The 21,250-nt window shown below is 42.5% G+C and overlaps 1 protein-coding gene across 5 annotated transcripts in view; it reads left to right on the top strand.

Annotated features, from left to right (window-relative positions):
* POGLUT2 (protein O-glucosyltransferase 2) overlaps positions 1 to 21,250 on the top strand; it is a 181,386-nt gene that overhangs the window by 86,936 nt on the left and 73,200 nt on the right. For all 5 annotated transcript variants that reach the window (XM_063953206.1, XM_063953205.1, XM_063953207.1 and 2 more), the window contains one exon: positions 4,826 to 4,995. In XM_063953206.1, coding sequence (XP_063809276.1) covers positions 4,826 to 4,995 — 170 coding nt within the window. The remainder of the gene's footprint in view (positions 1 to 4,825; positions 4,996 to 21,250) is intronic.

Here is a 21,250-nt window from a genome sequence, read left to right as displayed (position 1 = left end):
TGGCCTCCAGACACAACCACAAGATGCCAGTGTGTGGGGCAGGACCCAAGATCCAGAGGCGTGCTTCGTAGGCACACTGACAGTCCCCTAGACCTTTCGCCTGGCCCATCTCTTCCCTCCAGTATCTCTCTTTCCCAGAGTACTTCGCAAATTCAAGGAGGAGGGCGGCACAATCATCCTCGTGGCTCCGGCATGGCCCAGACTGCATTGGTTCACGGATCTGCAGTGTATCTCTATAGACGAGCCCTTCCCTCTACCTCTTCGACAAGATCTGCTCTCACAGGGTCCCAGTGCATCCTAGGAGGCTCACAAGCTTTGCTGTTCGGTGCCTGACCCTGGTCTCCACCATCTATACCCCAAGGTTAACCCTGTGGATCCCATGGACTTCGAAGGAAAAGAGTTAACGAAGGTAAGTTTTACTATAACTTTTATGTTTGTGCAGTACAGTAGAGAAATAACCAGGAACTTTAGTCAGTCACTATAGAATATTAAAACATTGGCAAATAGTGAACACATAATACTAATGAAGGGTAAGAGACTATTTACATAGAAACAATTATAGTAGTGAATTTGTCCTTCCTTGAATCTTATGCTTCTTACCCTTTCACTTTTAATTTACTAGAATCACATTTTATAATCAGATCGTTTTGTTTTGCTGGAAAAGCTGGCAATGTTACCTGTGCTAACTGATGAGCGAAAGAGACAGGTTACAGATTTGGGAGGGATGTATGAATAGCAAAATGCAGTCCAAACTTCTAAAACGGCAATTTTTGGAGGTTTGGCAGTGTTCCCCATATGTTTCAAGCTCTGGAAAGCAAAACTATAGATGGTGTTGCCTAATAGTCTTTGGGCTTCTTTCTGCATTATTCCCTGAGGGGAATCCAATAGGATCCCTCCCAGTGCCCCCCGAATCGATGGCCGCACATACACAAAAAGACTCCCAGGTGATAAACCCAGCAGTCCTGTCATCGCAGAGGTCAGCTCTTATCTTCGGAATGTGACGTGTGATACATCCCGCACTATGGGCCTAATTCAGACCTGATCGTAGCTGCAAATTTGTTAGCAGATGGGCAAAACCATGGCCCTCATTCCGAGTTGCTCGCTAGCTGCTTTTAGCAGCAGTGCAAACGCTAGGCCGCCGCCCTCTGGAAGTGTATCTTAGCTTAGCAGAAGTGCGACTGAAAGGATCGCAGCGCTGCTACAAAAAAAGATTGTGCATTTTCTGAGCAGCTGGAGACTAACTCCTAGCTAGCGATCACTTCAGACTGTTAAGTTCCTGTTTTGACGTCACAAACACGCCCTGCGTTCAGCCAGCCACGCCTACGTTTCCCCAGCCACTCCTGCGTTTTTATCCGACACGCCTGCGTTTTTACACACACTCCCCGAAAACGGTCAGTTACCACCCAGAAACGCCCACTTCCTGTCAATCACTCTGCGGCCAGCAGTGCGACTGAAAAGCGTTGCTAGACCTAGTGTGAAACTGCATCGGCTTTTGTGAAAGTACGTCGCGCGTGTGCACTGCGCCTCATACGCATGCGCAGAAGTGCCGCTTTTTTACCTAATCGCTGCGCTGCGAACGAAAGCAGCTAGTGATCAACTCGGAATGAGGGCCCATGTGCACTGCAGGGGAGGCAGATATAACATGTGCAGAGAGAGTTAGATTTGGGTGTGGTGTGTTCAAACTGAAATCTAAATTGCAGTGTAAAAATAAAGCAGCCAGTATTTACCCTGCACAGAAACAACATAACCCACCCAAATCTATCTCTCTCTGCACATGTTATATCTGCCCCACCTGCAGTGCACATGGTTTTGCTAACAAATTTGCTGCTACGATCAACTCAAAATTACCCCCAATATCTGAAGGGTAAACTTGTGAATTAGAGCTTCAACACATCCCTTGGTCAGAATTTATCTCTAGACGAAAAGTCACTGGATAGGCCACATTGGGCATAATGGGGCAGATGTATTAACCTGGAGAAGGCATAATGAAGTGATAAACCAGTGATATGTGCAAGGTGATAAAGGCAGCAGCCAATCAGCTCCAATATGTAAATTAACAGTTAGGAGCTGATTGGCTGGTGCATTATCACCTTGCACTTAACACTGCTTTATCACTGGTTTATCACTTCCTTATGCCTTCTACAGGACTTCATACATCTACCCCAATATTCTGTATCACTCACCTATGCCTACTGTGCCTGCCCAAATCTCCTGACAATCTCTTAAAGATGTTACTGCACTGTCAACGTTCATGAATCATAAGAATTGTTTTGTGTTCTTTCATAATAAAAATAAATTCTTTCAGAAAGTACAACCACTTTTCTTTATATTTCTCTATTCTCTTTTGACTACCATCTGCTGCAGTAAGATCTAGTGACAGCAATTTCATGATCTGGTCGCTGTTAGAGATTAGATTAAAGACACTTGTGTCCTGAAGAGAGATTTAAAGATCATATGCTGAGATAATAAACATCGGTGTGCCGATGTACACACTCTCATTGAGTTCTGAAATACAGTATGGCTCCTGCGATTCCCATTTGAAAGCAGGAAAATTAGATTTCTACTGTAACACTTATAACTGCAATACATATCAACCCATTATATGACCATGCTAGAAATTAGTTATTATATATTATAAGAAAAAATCTCGCAATTTTATTTCAGCAACATTGTAGATGGTGTACGACCCCCACCCCACCTTTCCTCCTACCCCAGAGATTTCTCCTTCCATGTCACTGAGATCTTGATAACCTATCCGTTCCTCTAACAAAGATCATTATTTTTTTAACTTCCTAATTTCATTTTTTTAGGTGCTCTAAATTAGGCTGTCAGTGACTACTTCTTTTTTTTTTTTTTTTTTTTTTATGTGAAGTTGGTGATTAATAAGTGCATTACCTGTCCTAGGACCATGTGATTCTGATACATGAGCTGGACTACAAACAATGAACATGTAAAAAGTACATCTCAACTGCAACCAGTACATTTTTTTTTCCATTTATATTGGATGCTCTGAGCAGGACATTGGAATGCATGGAATCCTGCAAGTGCTGGCCTTTATTCCTCTGCCATTGCAGCTCATTGCTTAGTGTCGAATGTATACAAAATTGTGCCCTCCATGTTCAACACAGTGTATATAATCCACTTGTTTTGTTTCTCTTGGACATTATGGAAAGTAAAAATGCAAGATGTAAAATCATTAAATAAGAATTCTGAACAATTTGATTTTTAGAATGGCTTAACCTCAATCCCCAACTGGAAGAATGGTGAGATTCCCATATCCCATTCCCAGGAAACTTACCCCAGTCTCTGCAGGTAATGAGCACTGTCCACAAGTGTTAATGAATAAAGAGCTTAGTTCAGATCTATCCATAAGGACAATTGTATAGATCTTGTGCTTAGGTGGCTCTGGCACCCAGTGAATCATATGCATTAATACACTTGCACTGAGATGGGAATCATACTTGCCTACCTGACCCTCTTCTCCATGAGGGAGAAAATGCTCTGTTCCTGGACTTGCCTGGTAATTAATGTATGATTGCCAGCACCTGTGGTGAGCTAGTTAATTGATAAGAAAGGTGTTTCACCACAGGTGATGGCAATCATACATTACCAGGAAAGTCCAGGAACAGAGCATTTTCTCCCTCATGGAGAAGAGGGTCAGGTAGGCAAGTATGATGTGAATCCATTATCAGTTGTCCAGGATGTTAAATTACTCCTGAAAATAGGGATAGGTTTACTAGGGTCTGCTGGGAGGAGGAGTGTAAGAATCCTGCTTACTGTATGTGTCTCTTGGGGGTAGGGAATTATTAAAGAAAAAATATTTGCACATGCAGTTATCCTTTCATTTGGATTAGGGCTGTACACTCTCTGTAACGCTAGTCCAGTTTTTAATATGTTTTAATTTTCTGTTTTTCTCTGCTCACCTAAAAATCTTAGGACCAGATTTATCAAGCCATGGAGAGTGATAAATTGCACGGTGATAAGTACCAACCAACCAGCTCTTAGCTGCCATGTTACAGGCTGTGTTTAAAAAAGGACTGTCCCGATTTTCACAGTCCCCTTTTTTTGGGACTGTCCCGCTGTCCCACCCACGAGCAGCAGTGTCCTGCGGTGGGGGGCGGGGGGGGGGGGGGCAGTTGGGAGGCTCCTGTAGTAGTACCCAGCAAAGCAGTGGTGAATAGACGCTGTGCGTCTATTTACGGGAGACAGAGGGAGAGGTGGCATGCCAGCAGCTCACAGAGCGCTGGGCATGCCTCCTCAATGATGAAATACAGGGGTGTGGCTCGCGATCTCAGTACTCCTGCAAAGTCACGCCCCCTTTCCTACATGTCACGCCCCCTTTTCAGGCGGGCGCAGGAAGCCGTGCCAGCATGTCCCTCCTTTGCATCTGGCAATGTTGGGAAGTATGCTTTATCACTGTGCAATTTATGTTTTATTAAGACTTGTGGAAATCACATATGAATACTCATCCCTTTATACAGTATTTACTAGTATGTTATTTTCAAATATTGTCCGTACATTTATGAAAGAGAGGGAAATCTTTTCTTAGTTCTTTACCACTGCAAACAAAATGAAGAGATTCAGTAGGTGGCAGTGTATCCTGTATTATACACTACAAGATATGTTGTGTCTGAATAGGAAAGCATTTCCAATGGTACAATATAGATGTTACTGATTTTATAGAGTTGCGTGGAGCTGGTAAGCTGCTGAATAAGTTCTTTTTATACGTTTTTAGAATTGTGTAGTTCTATATGTCTCGCTTTTAATGAGTTCTGCTGATTTTATAACAATATATGTATTAAATCAAAACTATTTTTTCCTACAGGTGAAAGTTCCAGATGTTGAATTTTTTGTAAATTTAGGGGACTGGCCATTGGAGAAGAGGAAAGTAATGCCTACTCACCCCATCTTTTCGTGGTGCGGATCCACCGAAACCAAGGATATTGTAATGCCCACTTATGACCTAACAGATTCTGTATTGGAGACCATGGGGCGGTAATCTACTCTTTTATTTTATTAGATGATGTGGCTGCTTATGGTAGATTGTCTAATAAGTATTTTGTCTTTCATCACAGATATATAAGAAACAAGTTTTGCACCATTTTACATTTAACCTTTTAAGACTTGACACTGAGTAATAATGGGCAGTGGCGTCAATAGTGGGGTTCAGGACGGACCTGGGTGTCACCCGCCAAGGGATGAAGCCAAAATGCAGATTCCTCATTGACTAAAGCTGGGTGTTGCACTGTAACATGACGTGCAGCACTCGGCTCCTGTCACAGTGAAGGAGCTAGTAGTGCAGACAGACAGTCTCCAGGGGCAGCCCAGCATCTCTGATGAGTACAGCCTTTTATAGGTGAGCGCCAAAAGTGCACGGGGGTATTTAACCCGCAGCGGGTGTCACAAAGCATAATGACGCCCCTGATAACGGATGTGGTATAACTTATCGATAGTCATCAGGTGAACATGAGATTAACCCTTACTGTCGGCATCCTCAGAATGTCGACATTTCACGTGGTGACATTGTGAACTTGTTGACAGTTTGAGCCATGTCAATGTTCTGATGTCGACAGTATGGATGTCAGCATGGTTACTGTCGACAATTCGACTGGATACTTGCATGCCATTTACCACTCTCCAGGATCTTTAACAGTTTTTGCAGTCGCCTTCATTTGACTATTAGGTGCTGATTGTGAATTATTTCGTTCTCCCGTGATTTAAACAATGAATTGCTCTGTTTTCACTGTGTAAGGGAATGTGGTCTGTATTCTGACAGTGAGAATACAAACAGTGGGATCCCGACGGTCAGAATCCCGACAGATCCTGAAGGTAAGTACTGGAATGGTCCGTACCCTTGAACGTCAGTTTGCTGCAGGGAGGTAGTCCATTCTGGTTTTTACCCAATCCCTGACTGACGGGATCACGCTGTTTGTATTCTGACTGTTGGGATCCCGTCAGTCTGCACTGCTGCAGACTTAAACAATAAACTCACTACTGTGTGGGGTGGGCACTCACCTCCCAACAGGTGGTCTTCAGTATGCCGACTGTCGGGATCCCGGCGCACAGTATACAGGCGCCGGAATCCCAACAGCCGGCATACCGACACTTTTTCTCCCTCGTGGGGGTCCACAACCCCCCTGGAGGGAGAATAAAATAGCGTGGCGCGGGGGGCTCATTTGCGCTCGCCACGCTGTCAGTATGCCGGCGGTCAGGCTCCCCGGCGCCGGTATGCTGGTCGCCGGGAGACCATACTACATCCCTCCTAACTACCTTGCTTGCTTGACCACACTCCTCCTTATCAGTGCAGAGGTCTGTTCTGTCTCCTGTCCAGTCTGCTGGGTCCACGTCCCTATCTCCTCAGTGACGCTGGGAAGAGGCGTGGACCCTGCAAGCCAGACAGTTGGTACTACTGTAGCTAGCTGTCTGTGTAATCCTTTGTGCAGCGTGGCTGTAGCTGTGTATGCCGGGCAGGCAGGAGGGGTAAATGGATCTAAGTAGCTAAGGGGCCCTTTTAGGGAGGAGAGCCAGGGGGTACTAACCCCCTGTGCCCCCCCACCTTCCCCCCCTTAATCCAGCTCTGATTGGGAGTCACTTTGTGTGTAAATCAACTTTTTGATCCATTGCTCAATTTGATTGTATAATGAGGAGCTATCTTAAATGCTTTACTGTTATCACTGTTGGCAACACATTAAGTATATTATTTAAAAAAAATGATCATGAGTAGGAATTGAAGGACAGAATAACCTTAAAACATGATTAGAAATTGGTACATTAGATGATAATACACAATATTAGTTTTATGGGGGCATACTCTACAGTTAACGATTTATGGTCTCTCCTGAAACCTTGCTTAAGGGAAGAATAACACAAGTTTGTTAACAGTTTAATGACAGTTAAATTTTTTGGGGGTACTAAATTAATGTTGTTTAAAATGTATCTTCTACCTGTTTGTTTAAGAAGAAATGGGCACTAGGCTCAGTTAGAGGCAGATAAAGACAGATTTGTAGTTTAAATATAGCAAATAAAAAGGAAAACCTGGAAAATAATGAAAATAAAAGTCTTATATCAAGGAGGTTCAAAAATCACAATGGGAAAGGCATTTAAACTGGTCTTTATAGCTAACTTTGGGACTGCCCTGCATATGCGATGCACCCAGTCTTGCTCAGACTCCACAGGCTGCTCCAACTGTTGTTATGCCACTGTTCATTAATAAAGAAATATAGAACTTTGAAGTGGCAGTGAGAAAAGGACTGTTTACATGACCAGTGTGAGAAATTGGGAATATTAGGGTACTCCACACCGATAGAGTAGACCCAGAGGAGGTTGAGTGTCATTGAAATATTTTAGCTGGAGGTGTAGTATGATACGCCGGAAAGGACATTCTTATTAGGAGTAGAGGACTTCTATTTCCTGTATCAAATGCAGGAGTTCCTGATGGGACACAAGGAGTCATGGCTATTACATTATTGTAATTATGGAATTACAGCTATTACATTGTTGTAGTTATATAGGCCCTCATTCTGAGTTGATCGCAGCAGCAAGAAAGTTAGCAATTGGGCAAAACCATGTGCACTGCAGGGGAAGCAGATATATCATGTGCAGAGAGAGTTAGATTTGGGTGGGTTATTTTGTTTCTGTGCAGGGTAAATACTGGCTGCTTTATTTTTACACTGCAAATTAGATTGCAGATTGAACACACCCCACCCAAATCTAACTCTCTCTACACATGTTATATCTACCCCTCCTGCAGTGCACATGGTTTTGCCCAATTGCTAACTTTCTTGCTGCTGCGATCAACTCAGAATGAGGGCCATAGTTACAGCTATTGCACAATTGCAGTTAGGTAATAAATGCTACAGTCTGGAGACTTGCTATAAGGAAAATATGGATCTAGATGTGCCTCTTATGGAATGAGAGTAATTAATGACAATACAGAGAACTATGACATGTAAGGAACAGGTTGGCGATTTCAGTTAGAGCATGGAAAGAGCAAACGTGAACTATGAGTTGATGGTCTCTTGCTAGAATATTGTGTAATTAAGTAGTCAAAGTTTTATTTTTGTTCTTGTGATCATTTCTAAAATGCTGTGAAGAAGCTTTATAGTGTAATAACAAAAGGAGAGTCCCTCACCCTGGAGCCTGTTACTATATTTTGCTTCAGCTTTTATGTTAGGTTAGAACTTGGCACTCTTCAGTTCCATTTGAAAGTACTGGTACCTTGTGTGCCATAAGCTTCTATGGAATAAGTCTTTCTGCAACTACTGACTTCAAGTAAATATGAGGACTTCCAATGGATGGAGGTGGTAGGTCAGAAACAGGAGGCAGATTGTACAAATCTGACCAAATCATTTAAATTAGAACCAAATCTCTAAATTTACAAAGTTGCAGGGATGAGTGCAATGTACCGTGTTATCTTTCCTCAGATCTTCGAGTACTCTGATTATATTGCATTGAGTGTCTGTCCCACACCCATAGCCCTTTTATCACATTTCAATAAAAGCAGATAATAAAAGGATACAATGTCCATTATTATATGCTGTACTGTGCTCCTTGTATACTGTATAAGGAACAGTGCAGTCCTTTTTGAGAGAGCTAATCATTATAACTCCCAGTCCGGTGAAGTTGAGATTACAAAAGGCCAAGTCTACAGAAAAGCCAAATTTCTGTTCACTGAGTACAATGAGTCTGATCCTATGCTTTATGCATGCACCAAAAAAGCCATAGTTGCCTTTAATTTATCTTGCTATGTATTCTTGTTGGCTGCTTCGAAAGCTAGCCAGTTGCCTCTAATCATTTTACACTTGGCTATCTTACCCCTGTGTGTATGTACTTACTGTAGATGATATAGCACATCATCTATTTGCAATTGCAATATGGGGAAACAAGATGACACCCAAGACATTACTATGACTTTCCTGGCACAGAACAAAGTACCCTGTAGAAAATGTTTAGGTACTGCCATTCACAACTCCCTACATATAGGAGAAAGCATAGTATCAAGCGTATTTAATACTTGTTAACTGTATAATGTAGGCATTTGTAATAAAGCTTGTAATAAAACCATTCCTTTTTTATAGATGAGGGAATTATATGCTTGATAAAGTAATAACCGTTAAATAAAGGTATTTTGAGCAATGCCTAATGCTGTGGAAGGTCTGTCGGACCCATTTAGGAGTGTCAACCTTGAACATAATGCAATATAAAAGTGATGTGTATCTGAAACATAATTAGACTATAATTGCTAATAACAATATTAGTTTTCACATGTCTTTGAATTGTGTCACACCCCATTGCACAAAAAGGGCACCCATCCATGCCAAGTACCTTGTGAAGAGACCTACTGCACAGTAAATTCACTTTATTAGAAAACTTATTGTTCAAGATCAATCACATATTACTGCCATACCATCGATAATTGTACACTTAATGTAGATATTAGATCTGGATGATGTCAGTATCCTCTTAAGGGGGACCAGAGAGAATATAACATCCTTCCCATTTATCTAAGCCCATTACTGCAGATGTTGGGGTTGTGCTGCAAAATAGTAGTTGTGTATAGTAATAGCTCCCAGACAGCCATAACTTTTTAAACATTGCATTGTGGTTAATGCAAATACAAGGCAACTATACACCCATATATATTATACATACAAGTGGGTTTGGTGACAAAGATACATATATAATTTCTTATTACAGCAATAAGACATTAAAGATGACCCGAATGTATCCTCGAACACATTCAAGGACAGGGGCTCTGAAAGGAGCGCATTTATGTGATGTGTAAAAGTAAAGTGATCGCATCAGCGATCATTTCACTATCTTGTTCTAAAGATGGCATTGGCTACTGGGGGCAAGCTCTATGGCTAAATGTAATAGCCTCCGAGTTCCAGAGGTGCAGGACTTTAGTGCGAGTCTGCCCATTTTTTTTAAAGCAGCAATCATTTACAAGGCAAAACCTGGTTGATTTTGCCCTGTAAATGACGGATGCTTTAAAAAAACGAGCAGGCTCGCACAAAAGTCTTGCACCTCTGGAACTCGGAGGCTATTCATTTTAGCCTCTGGAACGCTTTACTGTAATTGTGATAGAACCACAGAGTATCTGCTGTGGTTGCCCACTAGGTACATTCGGGGGATACTGTAAACTTGCGAATATCCCCCCAAAACGGGAGTTTGCTTAACTTTTTCCTACAGCTATTAACCCTCGCTTGTTTTTCTTTGCAGTGTATGTATTTTCTGGGTTGTCTAGGCAATAATTGGCCTTTTACATGTTGTGTTTTCTTGTATGTTCAGGTGGATGCTATATATGCAAACCTTTACTGCATACCAACCTGTCAGCGTGTGTGCAATGTCATTGTTAAGTTAAAAGTATTCAGTTACCGTGTCTTAAATTACTTCAGAAAGCTCTATAATGTTTAACCAGTATGGTCTTTTTGGCAACCCACAGTATATTTATTGGGGAGCCAAAAGGTCACGTTCAATTGTGATTAAATATAGCTCAAGATAGGGATGTGATAGCTTTACATAGGGAATCATAGTAGCAGAGGCTAGAGCTTCATCAATACTGGGTAATACCTGGTGAGGTGCAGAGTAGCAGAAGTATGTCCTATCCAAGAATATCTACATTTTGTAAATCCGATATAAAGGATTTAAGGGAGTTTTTATTTTATTACCAGTTCTTCACTCATTGCTGGTATATTTTAACACCCCTTCTTGGAACTTGCATCACCAGCCTAGTCCATTCCAATTACTCCATACAGGGAAGACATTACCCTGGCGACAGGACCTTCAGCAGTTTAGGCTGGGTGCACCAGGCACACATACTGCAGCGACCTGTACAGTCCCGAGGATGCTCCAGGAAGTGCCGTTTTTCCCAGTGCTGTAGCCCCTCACCCTCTGTATGAAGGCATGTGCTCGGGGCGGGGGTGGCAAGTACCGGTACCTTTTTGTCATACAAAAAAAAGCACTATTCATTATTCTCATTTATCAGATTGATGCTGATTAGTTCCTAGAGCTAGTAAGTCATTATTTATCTTGCAGTAAGTAATTATTGTATTAAAATCAGTCATACATATAAAAGGGACATACAGTAAGGAATCATTTTATCAAAAGACAGCATGTTCTGGGGTCTGGGAGTAGAAATAAACATAGCATAAGATTGAGATATTATGAATATTAATCTGACTCCATAACACTTTAATCAGCTAGATTTTTCTTATCCAATACAGGGATAACCCTAGTGCAGTGAATAATAATTATTAGGGCCAATTCAAGGCTTTTAAAGAGCCATAATAGTCTTACCTCTCGCATGTTTCTTGTAGACTTACTGGGGTATATCTTTTAGGAAATTAAAATGTAATGACCGAAACTTATCATGAAAAAAGTGCGGGCCAATAGACACTTGCATAAAGTACAAGGTTTGTGCAGTCTCTGACGTTCATCTGAGATCCATCTTGTAGCTTCATCCTCCTTGCAGCTGTATCCCAAAGGGAGAGTTAGATTTGGGTGGGGTGTGTTCAAACTGAAATCTAAATTGCAGTGTAAAAATAAAGCAGACAGTATTTACCCTGCACAGAAACAATATTACCCACCCAAATCTAACTCTCTCTACACATGTTACATCTGCCCCCCTGCAGTGCACATGGTTTTGCCCATTTGCTAACAAGTTGCTGCTACGATCAGGTCTGCATTAGGCCCATGGTTACTGTCCAAAAGGTGTTAATGTTTGGAACATCTGGTGTGGAGATGGTTTATTGACAGCCTGCTACTTTTGCATGTTCTACCCATTTCTACATCTCTAGCTGTGTAATAAATATATAATGTCTTGTCTATGTGCATTATGGAGGCTTGTGTATACAGAGTGTACTTTGAAGCCTTGAACAAAGCATACCAATTATAATATCCTTGTTCCAAAGCTGATATTATACCATATGAACTGTACCTGTTACAAGCCGCCGAGCGGCTTGCTCTCCTCGCAAGTCCCGGTTGTTGCCTGGCAACCAGGATGTCGCTTCTTCCAGCCACAAGAGCCGCCTATCACTAGGCAACCAGGGCGCCGCTCATCTAAAGCGTCCCTGGTTGCCTAGCAACGTTGCTGCTGCTTGTCAGTGGAGCTTGTGTATGTGCAGCACTGCAGCTACACAGTTTTTACAATTAAGCCAAACACTACCTGACTGGCTTTTCCTATTGGACAGTGTTACTCTTATAAATCAGTCAGCCCAGCTTTCTGTGCTGGTTATAGCTTGTGCCTTGTGTATTACCCACTGGTCCTTGTCCGCAAGCCTTGCTGGTACTGTGGATACTCTGACGGATTTCCTGCCTGTCCATGTCCTGTTCCTGCCCTGTCTTCACCCAACTCCAGCCTAGTGTGTTAACCATTCATCTGCCTTCCCAGTGTACCTGTTCTCAGCCTGCAAGATATACCATTTACTCTGTGCCTGCATTCCATCTCCTCAGTGCCTGCGTACCATCTACTTAGTGGCGCTAGTCATCAATACAGAGCCTTATCTGCCATGGCTGAGATTTCAACCTAGCTCTGACTTCACCCTCCATGCTCCTGTGTGTTTCTAATTCTCCCCAGTCCATCCTATTGTGTGAGCACTTACTATTGGAGGTTTAAGTCCAGGGGCCTCCTAAGTACTGGTGTACATATCAAGCACAAAGGGAACAGCGGGGGTTGTTATTGGCCTCTTGGGCGCTCTAGGGGGCTCAAACCAATAGTGCTGGAGTTCCCGAACAGTAACACATTGTTTCTTCAGGATTACTGATTAGTCTGGGTAAAATTAAATTGTTAGGCCATTGACTGAGGGTGGCTACCTGCTGCCTTAGTAGCTATGAGGATTGCCTCTGATATTGAAGACCCATGTCATCAATATTCTAGCTGTGGAGCCTAGTCGATTTTCATACACTATGTACTTTTTCAATTACCAGCTAGTACTTATCTCTCTCAACCTTATCGCTCTCCAAGAGTTAGTACATCTGCCCTCCACTATCTTAGGGCCTGATTTATACCTGATCACTGCTGTGCGTTTTCGCACAGCGGCCGGTCAGGTACTAACTGTGCATACGTATGCACTGCAATGTGCCCACGTATCGGACAACAACAAAGGGCATTGCCGGTCAGTGACGGGATGGTGCAAAAAATTCGATCGCACGAGTGTTTGCAAGGTGATTGACAGGAGGAGGCCGTTGTGGGTGGTAACTGACCGTTTATTGGGTGTGTCCAGAAAAAAAGCCGGCGTGCCCAAGCGTTTTCAGGGAGGGTATGTGACGTCGGCTCCGGCCCCAATCAGCCTCTTCTCATCGCACTGCTGGAGTAAGTACTGGGCTGCGCACACAGTGGATTTTTGCAGCTGGGTGTACACATGGGATCGCACACTTGCACGGCGAATATACACTAAAGTTTTTAGTATAATCCATTTTCTTTTTTTTTCTCCTCATTTTCCATGACTAATATTTGCATAATGCTTTACTGGATATAGCTACTATAGTTTATATGTTTAAATACTGTAAACTGTTGAATAAAACACATACAGGAAAAAAAAAAAACATTGTTAAAAAAATGTATTGAATAATAAAGGACAGATAAAATACTGAATGCTATTAAAGTTGAACATAACTTGCTTAAAACAATATATTCAAATATAACAAGAGTGCAGTTTTGGGTCCCATATCTGGAAATAAATGGGATTAGCAAAACATGGGAATATGAGGCTGAGGCACTGGGGTCACAATTTATATAGAAAACTGTATGGGCGAAGCAAAACAATGGAGCTAAACTATAGAGTACACCTGCTAAAGTTTATATTGTTTATCTGCGAAGCCTCTGTGAATGGCACAGTAGAGGGAAAGGGTGGGTGGTTTCAGGCTGTAATTGCTGCCAAAGGTGCATCAACAAAGTATTGAGCAAAGGTTGTAAATACTTATGTACATGTGATTTTTATTTATTTATTTATTTCCTTTTTTTTTCTTAAATAAATTTCCTAAAATCTAAAAAAAAAAACTTTTTTCACGTTGTCATTATGGGGCATTATGGGGCATTGTGTGTAGAATTTTGAGGGGAAAAATGAATTTATTCCATTTTGGAATAAGGCTGTAACATAACAAAATGTGGAAAAAGTGAAGTGCTGTGAATACTTTCCGGATGCACTATGTGTGTGTATATATGTGTGTGTGTGTGTGTGTGTGTGTGTATATATATATCTATATATATATATATATATATATATATATATATATATCTATATATATCTATATATATATATATATATATATATATATATTTATTAGCTGTTCTACCAATTCTTCGCACGACAGTTTCTGATTTTCATGGTTGTAAATATGATTGTTAAAAATTTGGTAAATCTATAGAGATGTAAATTTGAGACGTCCTAGTATACGTCTTAATGTAAGTAAATATTAATCCATGGTCCTTGGCGTTACCCGAGGAGCACCCGTAGCAGATATGGTAAAAATTGACAAGACCATTTTTGTAGTTTATTACATTCTACACATTGGAGGTGCAATCCAAATTTTGATCCGATTGTCCATTTGGGGTGTTATCGTTCACACAACACAAGCCATGCACCAGTGATGATGTCATTATGTCAAACCCCCTTTCATCCCCTTAGGGGAGGTTTATTAAAATTATAAATATGTAGTTTTCCTATTTCCCACCTGAAGAATACCTGTGTTTAAATTTCAACTTCTTAACACATCGGGAAGTAAGAGAATTAGGGATGAGTCAGTGAGGGCTTTTGCATTTAAATATATATATCATACAGAGGCAGCACACTTAAGTGCCGCCTCAGTATGCTATATGTGAGTTCCTTGTTTGGACCTGGACGGCACCTGTTTGAGTGCCGGGTTCCCTGTGGACTACACACACACACACACACACACACACACACACACACACACACACACACACACACACACACACACACACACACACACACACACACACTATATAGACACAAGTATTTGGATGCCTGACCATTTCACAAACAGGGACTTTAATGACATTGTATCATTGTATTCAAATTGGAGATGAGCGGTTCTGATTCTGTGGACTCAGAACAGCTCCAAACATGCCTGGCTCGAGAGTTCGGCCCGGCCCGCGAACGTCACAACAAGCTCGGGAGCACGCAAGAGGCTGAACCAGTGCCGTAACTAGACATTTAAGCGCTGTGTGCAAGAAATAGCATCGGCGCCCCCCCCCCCATATCAAAAATAGGGCCAAAAATATAGGGGTGTGGCTTCATATTACGCTGCACATTATGGCAGGTAGAGCCCCCTTTTACACATTATGGCAGGTAGAGCCCCCTTTTACACATTACGGCAAGTAGAACCCCCTTTTACACATTACGGCAGGTAGAGCCCCTTTTTACACATTACGGCAGGTAGAGCCCCCTTTTACACATTACGGCAAGTAGAACCCCCTTTTACACATTACGGCAGGTAGAGCCCCTTTTACACATTACGGCAGGTAGACCCCCTTTTTACACATTACGGCAGGTAGAGCCCCCTTTTACACATTACGGCAAGTAGAACCCCCTTTTACACATAACGACAGGTAGAGTCCCCTTTTACACATTACGGCAAGTAGAACCCCCTTTTACACATTACGGCAGGTAGAGCCCCTTTTTACACATTACGGCAGGTAGAGCCCCCTTTTACACATTACGGCAAGTAGAACCCCCTTTTACACATTACGGCAGGTAGAGTCCCCTTTTACACATTACGGCAGGTAGAGCCCCTTTTTACACATTACGGCAGGTAGAGCCCCTTTTTACACATTACGGCAGGTAGAGCCCCCTTTTACACATTACGGCACGTAGAACCCCCTTTTACACATAACGACAGGTAGAGTCCCCTTTTACACCTCCCCGCAGCCTAACCCTAACCCTCCCCTACAGCCTAACCCTCCCCAGTGGCGCCTAACCCGAACCCCCCCTCCCCGCAGCCTAACCCTAATCCACCCCCCGCAACCTAAACCTAAATCCCCATCCCACGCGGCCTGACCCTCAGCATCCCCACCATACTTACGTTCAGGATCCTGGTGTTTGGGATTCCGGCGCCTGCATTGCGATCCATGTTGGCATCCCGGTGTTGGTATTCCAAGCAGTGTTGGAATTCTGGTGACACTATTCCGAGTGCCAGAATCCCGAACGCCAGGATCCCACACATGCAAGTCAGCAATGCTCATGAGAATATTTCCCAGAAGATAGAGTTTTCCTAAATAGCTGTTCCTTACATTAAAGTTGATGGCACTTCACAGTATCAGCATGCAGCTTGTACATATTTTTCTGCTAAAATTCAGGTGTGATCTATTATAAGAGAACTGTACTGGAAGTGAATGTAACAAGCAGTAATAAACCTTAATTTATCAAAATAAATGGAGAAATAATAAAAATGACAGTTTTGGATAATCCATTCCCTGGTTACTTAGATAATCAAAGTCAAAAATAGGATATAAAAAAATAAATAAACAATATACGGTATAGGTGCTGTTTACCAACCGCCGCCCCAGAGGCCAGTGAGTGATGATAGTGGATACTTAAATCAACTTACCAGATGTGTGCTGTCGGGACTCCAGAGTGGGACAGCAGTGGGCAGCGCACCTCAGCAACAACTCTGCTCCTCTCTCTCTCTCTCTCTCTCTCTCTAAGAGATCACACGCAGTCAGGAAGGGAAGTCTACTCTCAACACAGTGGACTGGAGAGCAGAGAGCTGGAGGCAGAGCAGGCACCTGCCAGCTGTCACATGCCAACAAATAAGCTGACAGTCTGCCGGGGCCTGTGCTGTGTGAAGAATTGGAGGAGGCAGAGAGAACTGCCGCACGGTGAGTGTGTGATCTGGGGAGGGCGGAGAGATGCTGCTTCGCTTGCTGCTGTGATGAGGGGATGGCTGCAGCTGCTAATTGGTCTGGGGGTTCGGGCGGGTGGTGTGCCCACAGTGCAAAATGCGCTGTGTGCGAAACACCATCCGCCCACACCTAGTTACAGCCCTGGGCTGAACGTCATCATCACACGTCTGATTTCTCGCATCACTTCAAGTCTATCAAGAGTAAACGTCACGCGGCTCAGCGCCATTTTCCTGCATGCTTCCACGCTGAGAGGAGCTCTGCTGTGGGGTGCTGTCAGTCTGTTCTTTTCGGGGCAAGCTGTCAAGAGTCTCTGCTGTCACTGGCCATCAGGGTCAATCAGGGCTGTGTCAGAAGTGGAATGTCCATGACAGTGCTGTCAGTCAGTGGCCGTCAGGGTCAATCAGGCTGTGTCAGTGCGTCCATCACATTGCTATCAGGGTCGGTCAGGGTCAATCAGGCTGTGTCAGTGCATCCATCACATTGCTATCAGGGTCTGTAAGGGTCAATCAGGGCTGTGTCAGTGCGTGTGTGTCCCCCCCCCCCCCAAAAAAAAATAAAATAAAAAATCTTTTTTTTTTTACATTGTTTGTTGTATGCAAAATAAATGCACACTAGTACACCATAGTTACTTGTATTTAGTACCGTGTGTTAAAGTGGTCTGACTCAACGCAGTGTGGCACAATCTGCATCACCCCAAAAAATAAAACAAAATTAATTTGTTTGCTCTACTTTACATTGATTGTTGTGTGCACTGCACCCCTGATTTATGAATTGTGATCTGTGAATTAAAAAATGGTTAACAATCAGTTTACAGAACCAAATGCTAGCGCTCCAGCTGCTTCCATCAGTGATGATGCCGATATAATGTCATCTAGTACTAAAGCTGATGCTCAACGGCATAGACCATTTACACAACTGGTAAAGAAAAAAAGACCTCAAGCAGCAAGAAAAAGAAAGTTGGTTCATGCAGAAAAACTTAAAATTGCCAACATGCCATTCACATAATGCAGTGGCAAGGAAAGATTCAGGGCTTGGCCTATATTTATGACTGATAATTCTGCAACTGTTAGTGAGGCATCTACTGCCTCTCGTGACAATAAAAGACCTTGTCACTCAAACTTTAGAGTTGTAAAAAAACTGACAACCACTAAGGCAGCAGAACAAACTGTGCGAACTTCAGAAACAGAAATTTAAAAAATCCCTGAGGAGAGTCCAATTGTGTCCCCAAATCCTATGTGTGAGCCTAAACTCTCAGAGAAGCTGCCTTCCACCGTTACTGCTACCTCTGTATGTGTGGAGATGAGCAGCATAAGTATTGCTGGTGACCTAGCTGTTAAAGATGCCACCGTGGAGGTACAAGAGGATGAGGGGGGTATTTGTGTAGCAGACGATGGCATGAATGAGGCTCTTGAGGATGAGAATGAAGATGTGTGTATAAGTCAGGCAAAAGTGGAAGCATCTGTTGGCCATGATAAGACAGCCATCGGACCAACAGATCCACCTCCTATGTGTGGAATTATTTTCACCCAACTTCTGACAACATTTGCTAAGCCATCTGTAGCCTTTGTGGAAACAAAATAAGTAGAGGTAGGGACTTTAAGCATTTAGGAACCTGCATCCTATTACGTCATCTGCAGCAAGCTCATGGCAGGTGTAGGGTGTCAGAAACTGGTGCTAAGAAAATAACAAGCAATCCAGCAGCAAATGTCTCCCTTCACTCTACTAGAACCCAGCACCATCGATCTCCATCACCAACACCTTCATCCTCAACCTCAATATCCTCAGTTTTGACCAGAGATGATCGTGAAACCAATTTGTTAATACTAGGTGAATCCTCCCCTTTCCAGGATTCTGCAGAAGAATCCTTTAGCGCAAGGCCTGCTGATGCTGGTTCTGCTGCTGCTGTAGTTCATCATTCCAGAAGTGGACCAAGAAAACTGCTAGTGCTAGTAGTATTTCCCAAAAACAATTGACTGTTCAGCAATGCTTGGCAAGGAGAAACAAGTATGTCAGTTCTCACCCAGTCGCACAGCGTATCACAGACTCCATGACTGCTTGGATAGTAACAGATATGCATCCAAAATCTGCCATCAATTCAGTGGGCTTTACGCAGTTAATGGAGGCAGCGTGTCCACGGTACCAAATTCCATCTCTGTTCCATTTCACCAGAAAGGCCGTTCCTCGGCTGTACCAGGACTTTAAGAAAAACCTCATTCACTGCCTAAAAAATGCCACTGTAGCCAATGTCCACCTAACCACAGATATGTGGACAAGCTGGAGTGGGCAAACTAAAGATTATATGAGTGTGACAGCCCACTGGGTGGTTGAATCACCTTTAGCAGCAGCAACAGCAGTACTATCTAGCAAACATCGACAGCTCATTCAAAGGCAGGCTACTCTGTGTATCACCGGCTTTACTAAGAGGCATACCTTTGACAACCTCTTAGAGAAACTAAGGGATGTGATCGCGACATGGCTTAACCCACTTGGACTCTCCTCAGGATTTATAATTTCGGATAATGCCAATAATATCATGAAAGCATTACAGCTGGGTGAATTCCAACACATCCCCTGTTTTGCTCACATGATAAACCTGGTGTTTTAGCTTTTTCTAAAAAATGACAGGGGCGTGCAAGAGATGCTGTCTGTGGCCCGAACGATTTCGAAGCATTTTCGGCATTCCACAACAGCATGCAGGAGATTGCAGCAGCTGCAAGAAGAGTTGAATCTGCCCTTCCATCAACTGAAGCAAGAGGTGGTGACAAGGTGGAACTCCACCATTCATATGCTTCAACGGATAGAGGGGCAGCAGAAAGCCATTCATAGCTATACAACAAGCCATGACTCTGGTAGAGGAGGGGGTGGTATGTACCTCAGCCCAGCACACTGGAAATTACTTTTTGTCTTGTGCAAGGTGCTCAAACTCTTTGAAGTAGCCACCTGTGAAGTCAGTTCTGACACTGCTAGCTTAAGCCAGGTGGTTCCACTAATTAGGCTTTTGGAAAAACAACTGGAGAAATTTAAGGAGGAGATAAAATAAGGCGAATCAGCAAAATATGCCGGACTTGTAGATCAAGCCCTTTTTTTGCTAAGCGAGGATACAAGTATTGACAATATCTTGGAATCGGATCACTACATTTTGGCAACCGTGCTTGATCCTAGGTTCAAGTCGTATGCCTTGTCTTTCTTTCCAAATGACACAGATCTTAAGAGATGTAAATAGCTCCTGGTGAGCAAGTTGGCAGCTGAAGTGATGTCTTCTCCTTCAATTTCTTCATAAACAGCCAGGAAAAAAACGGTTTTCCCAAAAGACCTAGTGGGGATGCAGAGCAATCCAAAGATCATTTTGACATCTGGTTGGGTCTAGATGAAATTCACAGTAGTGACACCTCTACCGTAAGTCCATCTGATACGGTTACCGTCCAAAACATGGTGGAGGATTACTTTCACGACACCGTAAAAGTAGGCATGTCACAGAGTCCCTTGGCATACTGGAAGGAAAAAAAGTCAATATGGGGGCTCCTGTACAAACTGGCCATGTATTACTTAAGTTGCCCACTCTCCAGTGTGTACTTGGAGAGAGTTTTCAGTACAGCTGGGAACCTTGTGAGTGAACTGCGTAGGAGGCTACTTCCTCAAAATGTGGAAAAGATGATGTTCATCAAAATGAACTGGAAATTCCACTCTGAAGACCTGTCCCATATTGATTTATGGAATCATATTTATGAATATTAATATTTATTATATCATATATGGTATTTAATATATGGATATATTTTAATTAATATGCGTTTATCATATATATCTGCAAATATATTATGTCAGGCTTACTAAGTGGCTGATCAATATATGCAGTCCTTATATATATATATATATATATATATATATATATATGACTTATGAAATTATGAAGTTAAGATTCCTTAAAGAGAGTTCAAGCTTGAATATTACCGCTCTTTTTATATGATTCTTTATTTACAGGCAGATCAAATCGTACAGAATAAGATATACACAGTAGTGATATATATACTAATTATTATATTAAGCTATGCTATGCTTCCTTCGTTACATAACATAAAACAACATGACATAAGTTTCACAAACAGTTTCAATTACTATCATATTTATACTTGCAAGTTACAGATCCTTACCTCCTGCATCTTCTCCATGACTTCTCCAACCTGACTGACTTCCTTCCTTCTCTCCTTCTCCTTCCTCTCTTCTCCCTCCTTCTCCCTCTTCCTTCTCCCTCTTCCTTCTAACTCTTAACTATCAGACCTACCTCTTTTTATCCTATATTTTACCAATTCAAACTAACACATTCTCATAGTTCTCAGTGCAAAATATAATTATAGGTTTGTCAGATTCCAAGGTGTAATAAAACAA

Source organism: Pseudophryne corroboree, chromosome 2 (assembly GCF_028390025.1).
Source record: "Pseudophryne corroboree isolate aPseCor3 chromosome 2, aPseCor3.hap2, whole genome shotgun sequence".
Taxonomy (NCBI): Eukaryota; Metazoa; Chordata; class Amphibia; order Anura; family Myobatrachidae; genus Pseudophryne; species Pseudophryne corroboree.
The sequence above is the reverse complement of the archived record's forward strand: the minus strand, read 5'-3'. Positions and strand labels throughout refer to the sequence as shown.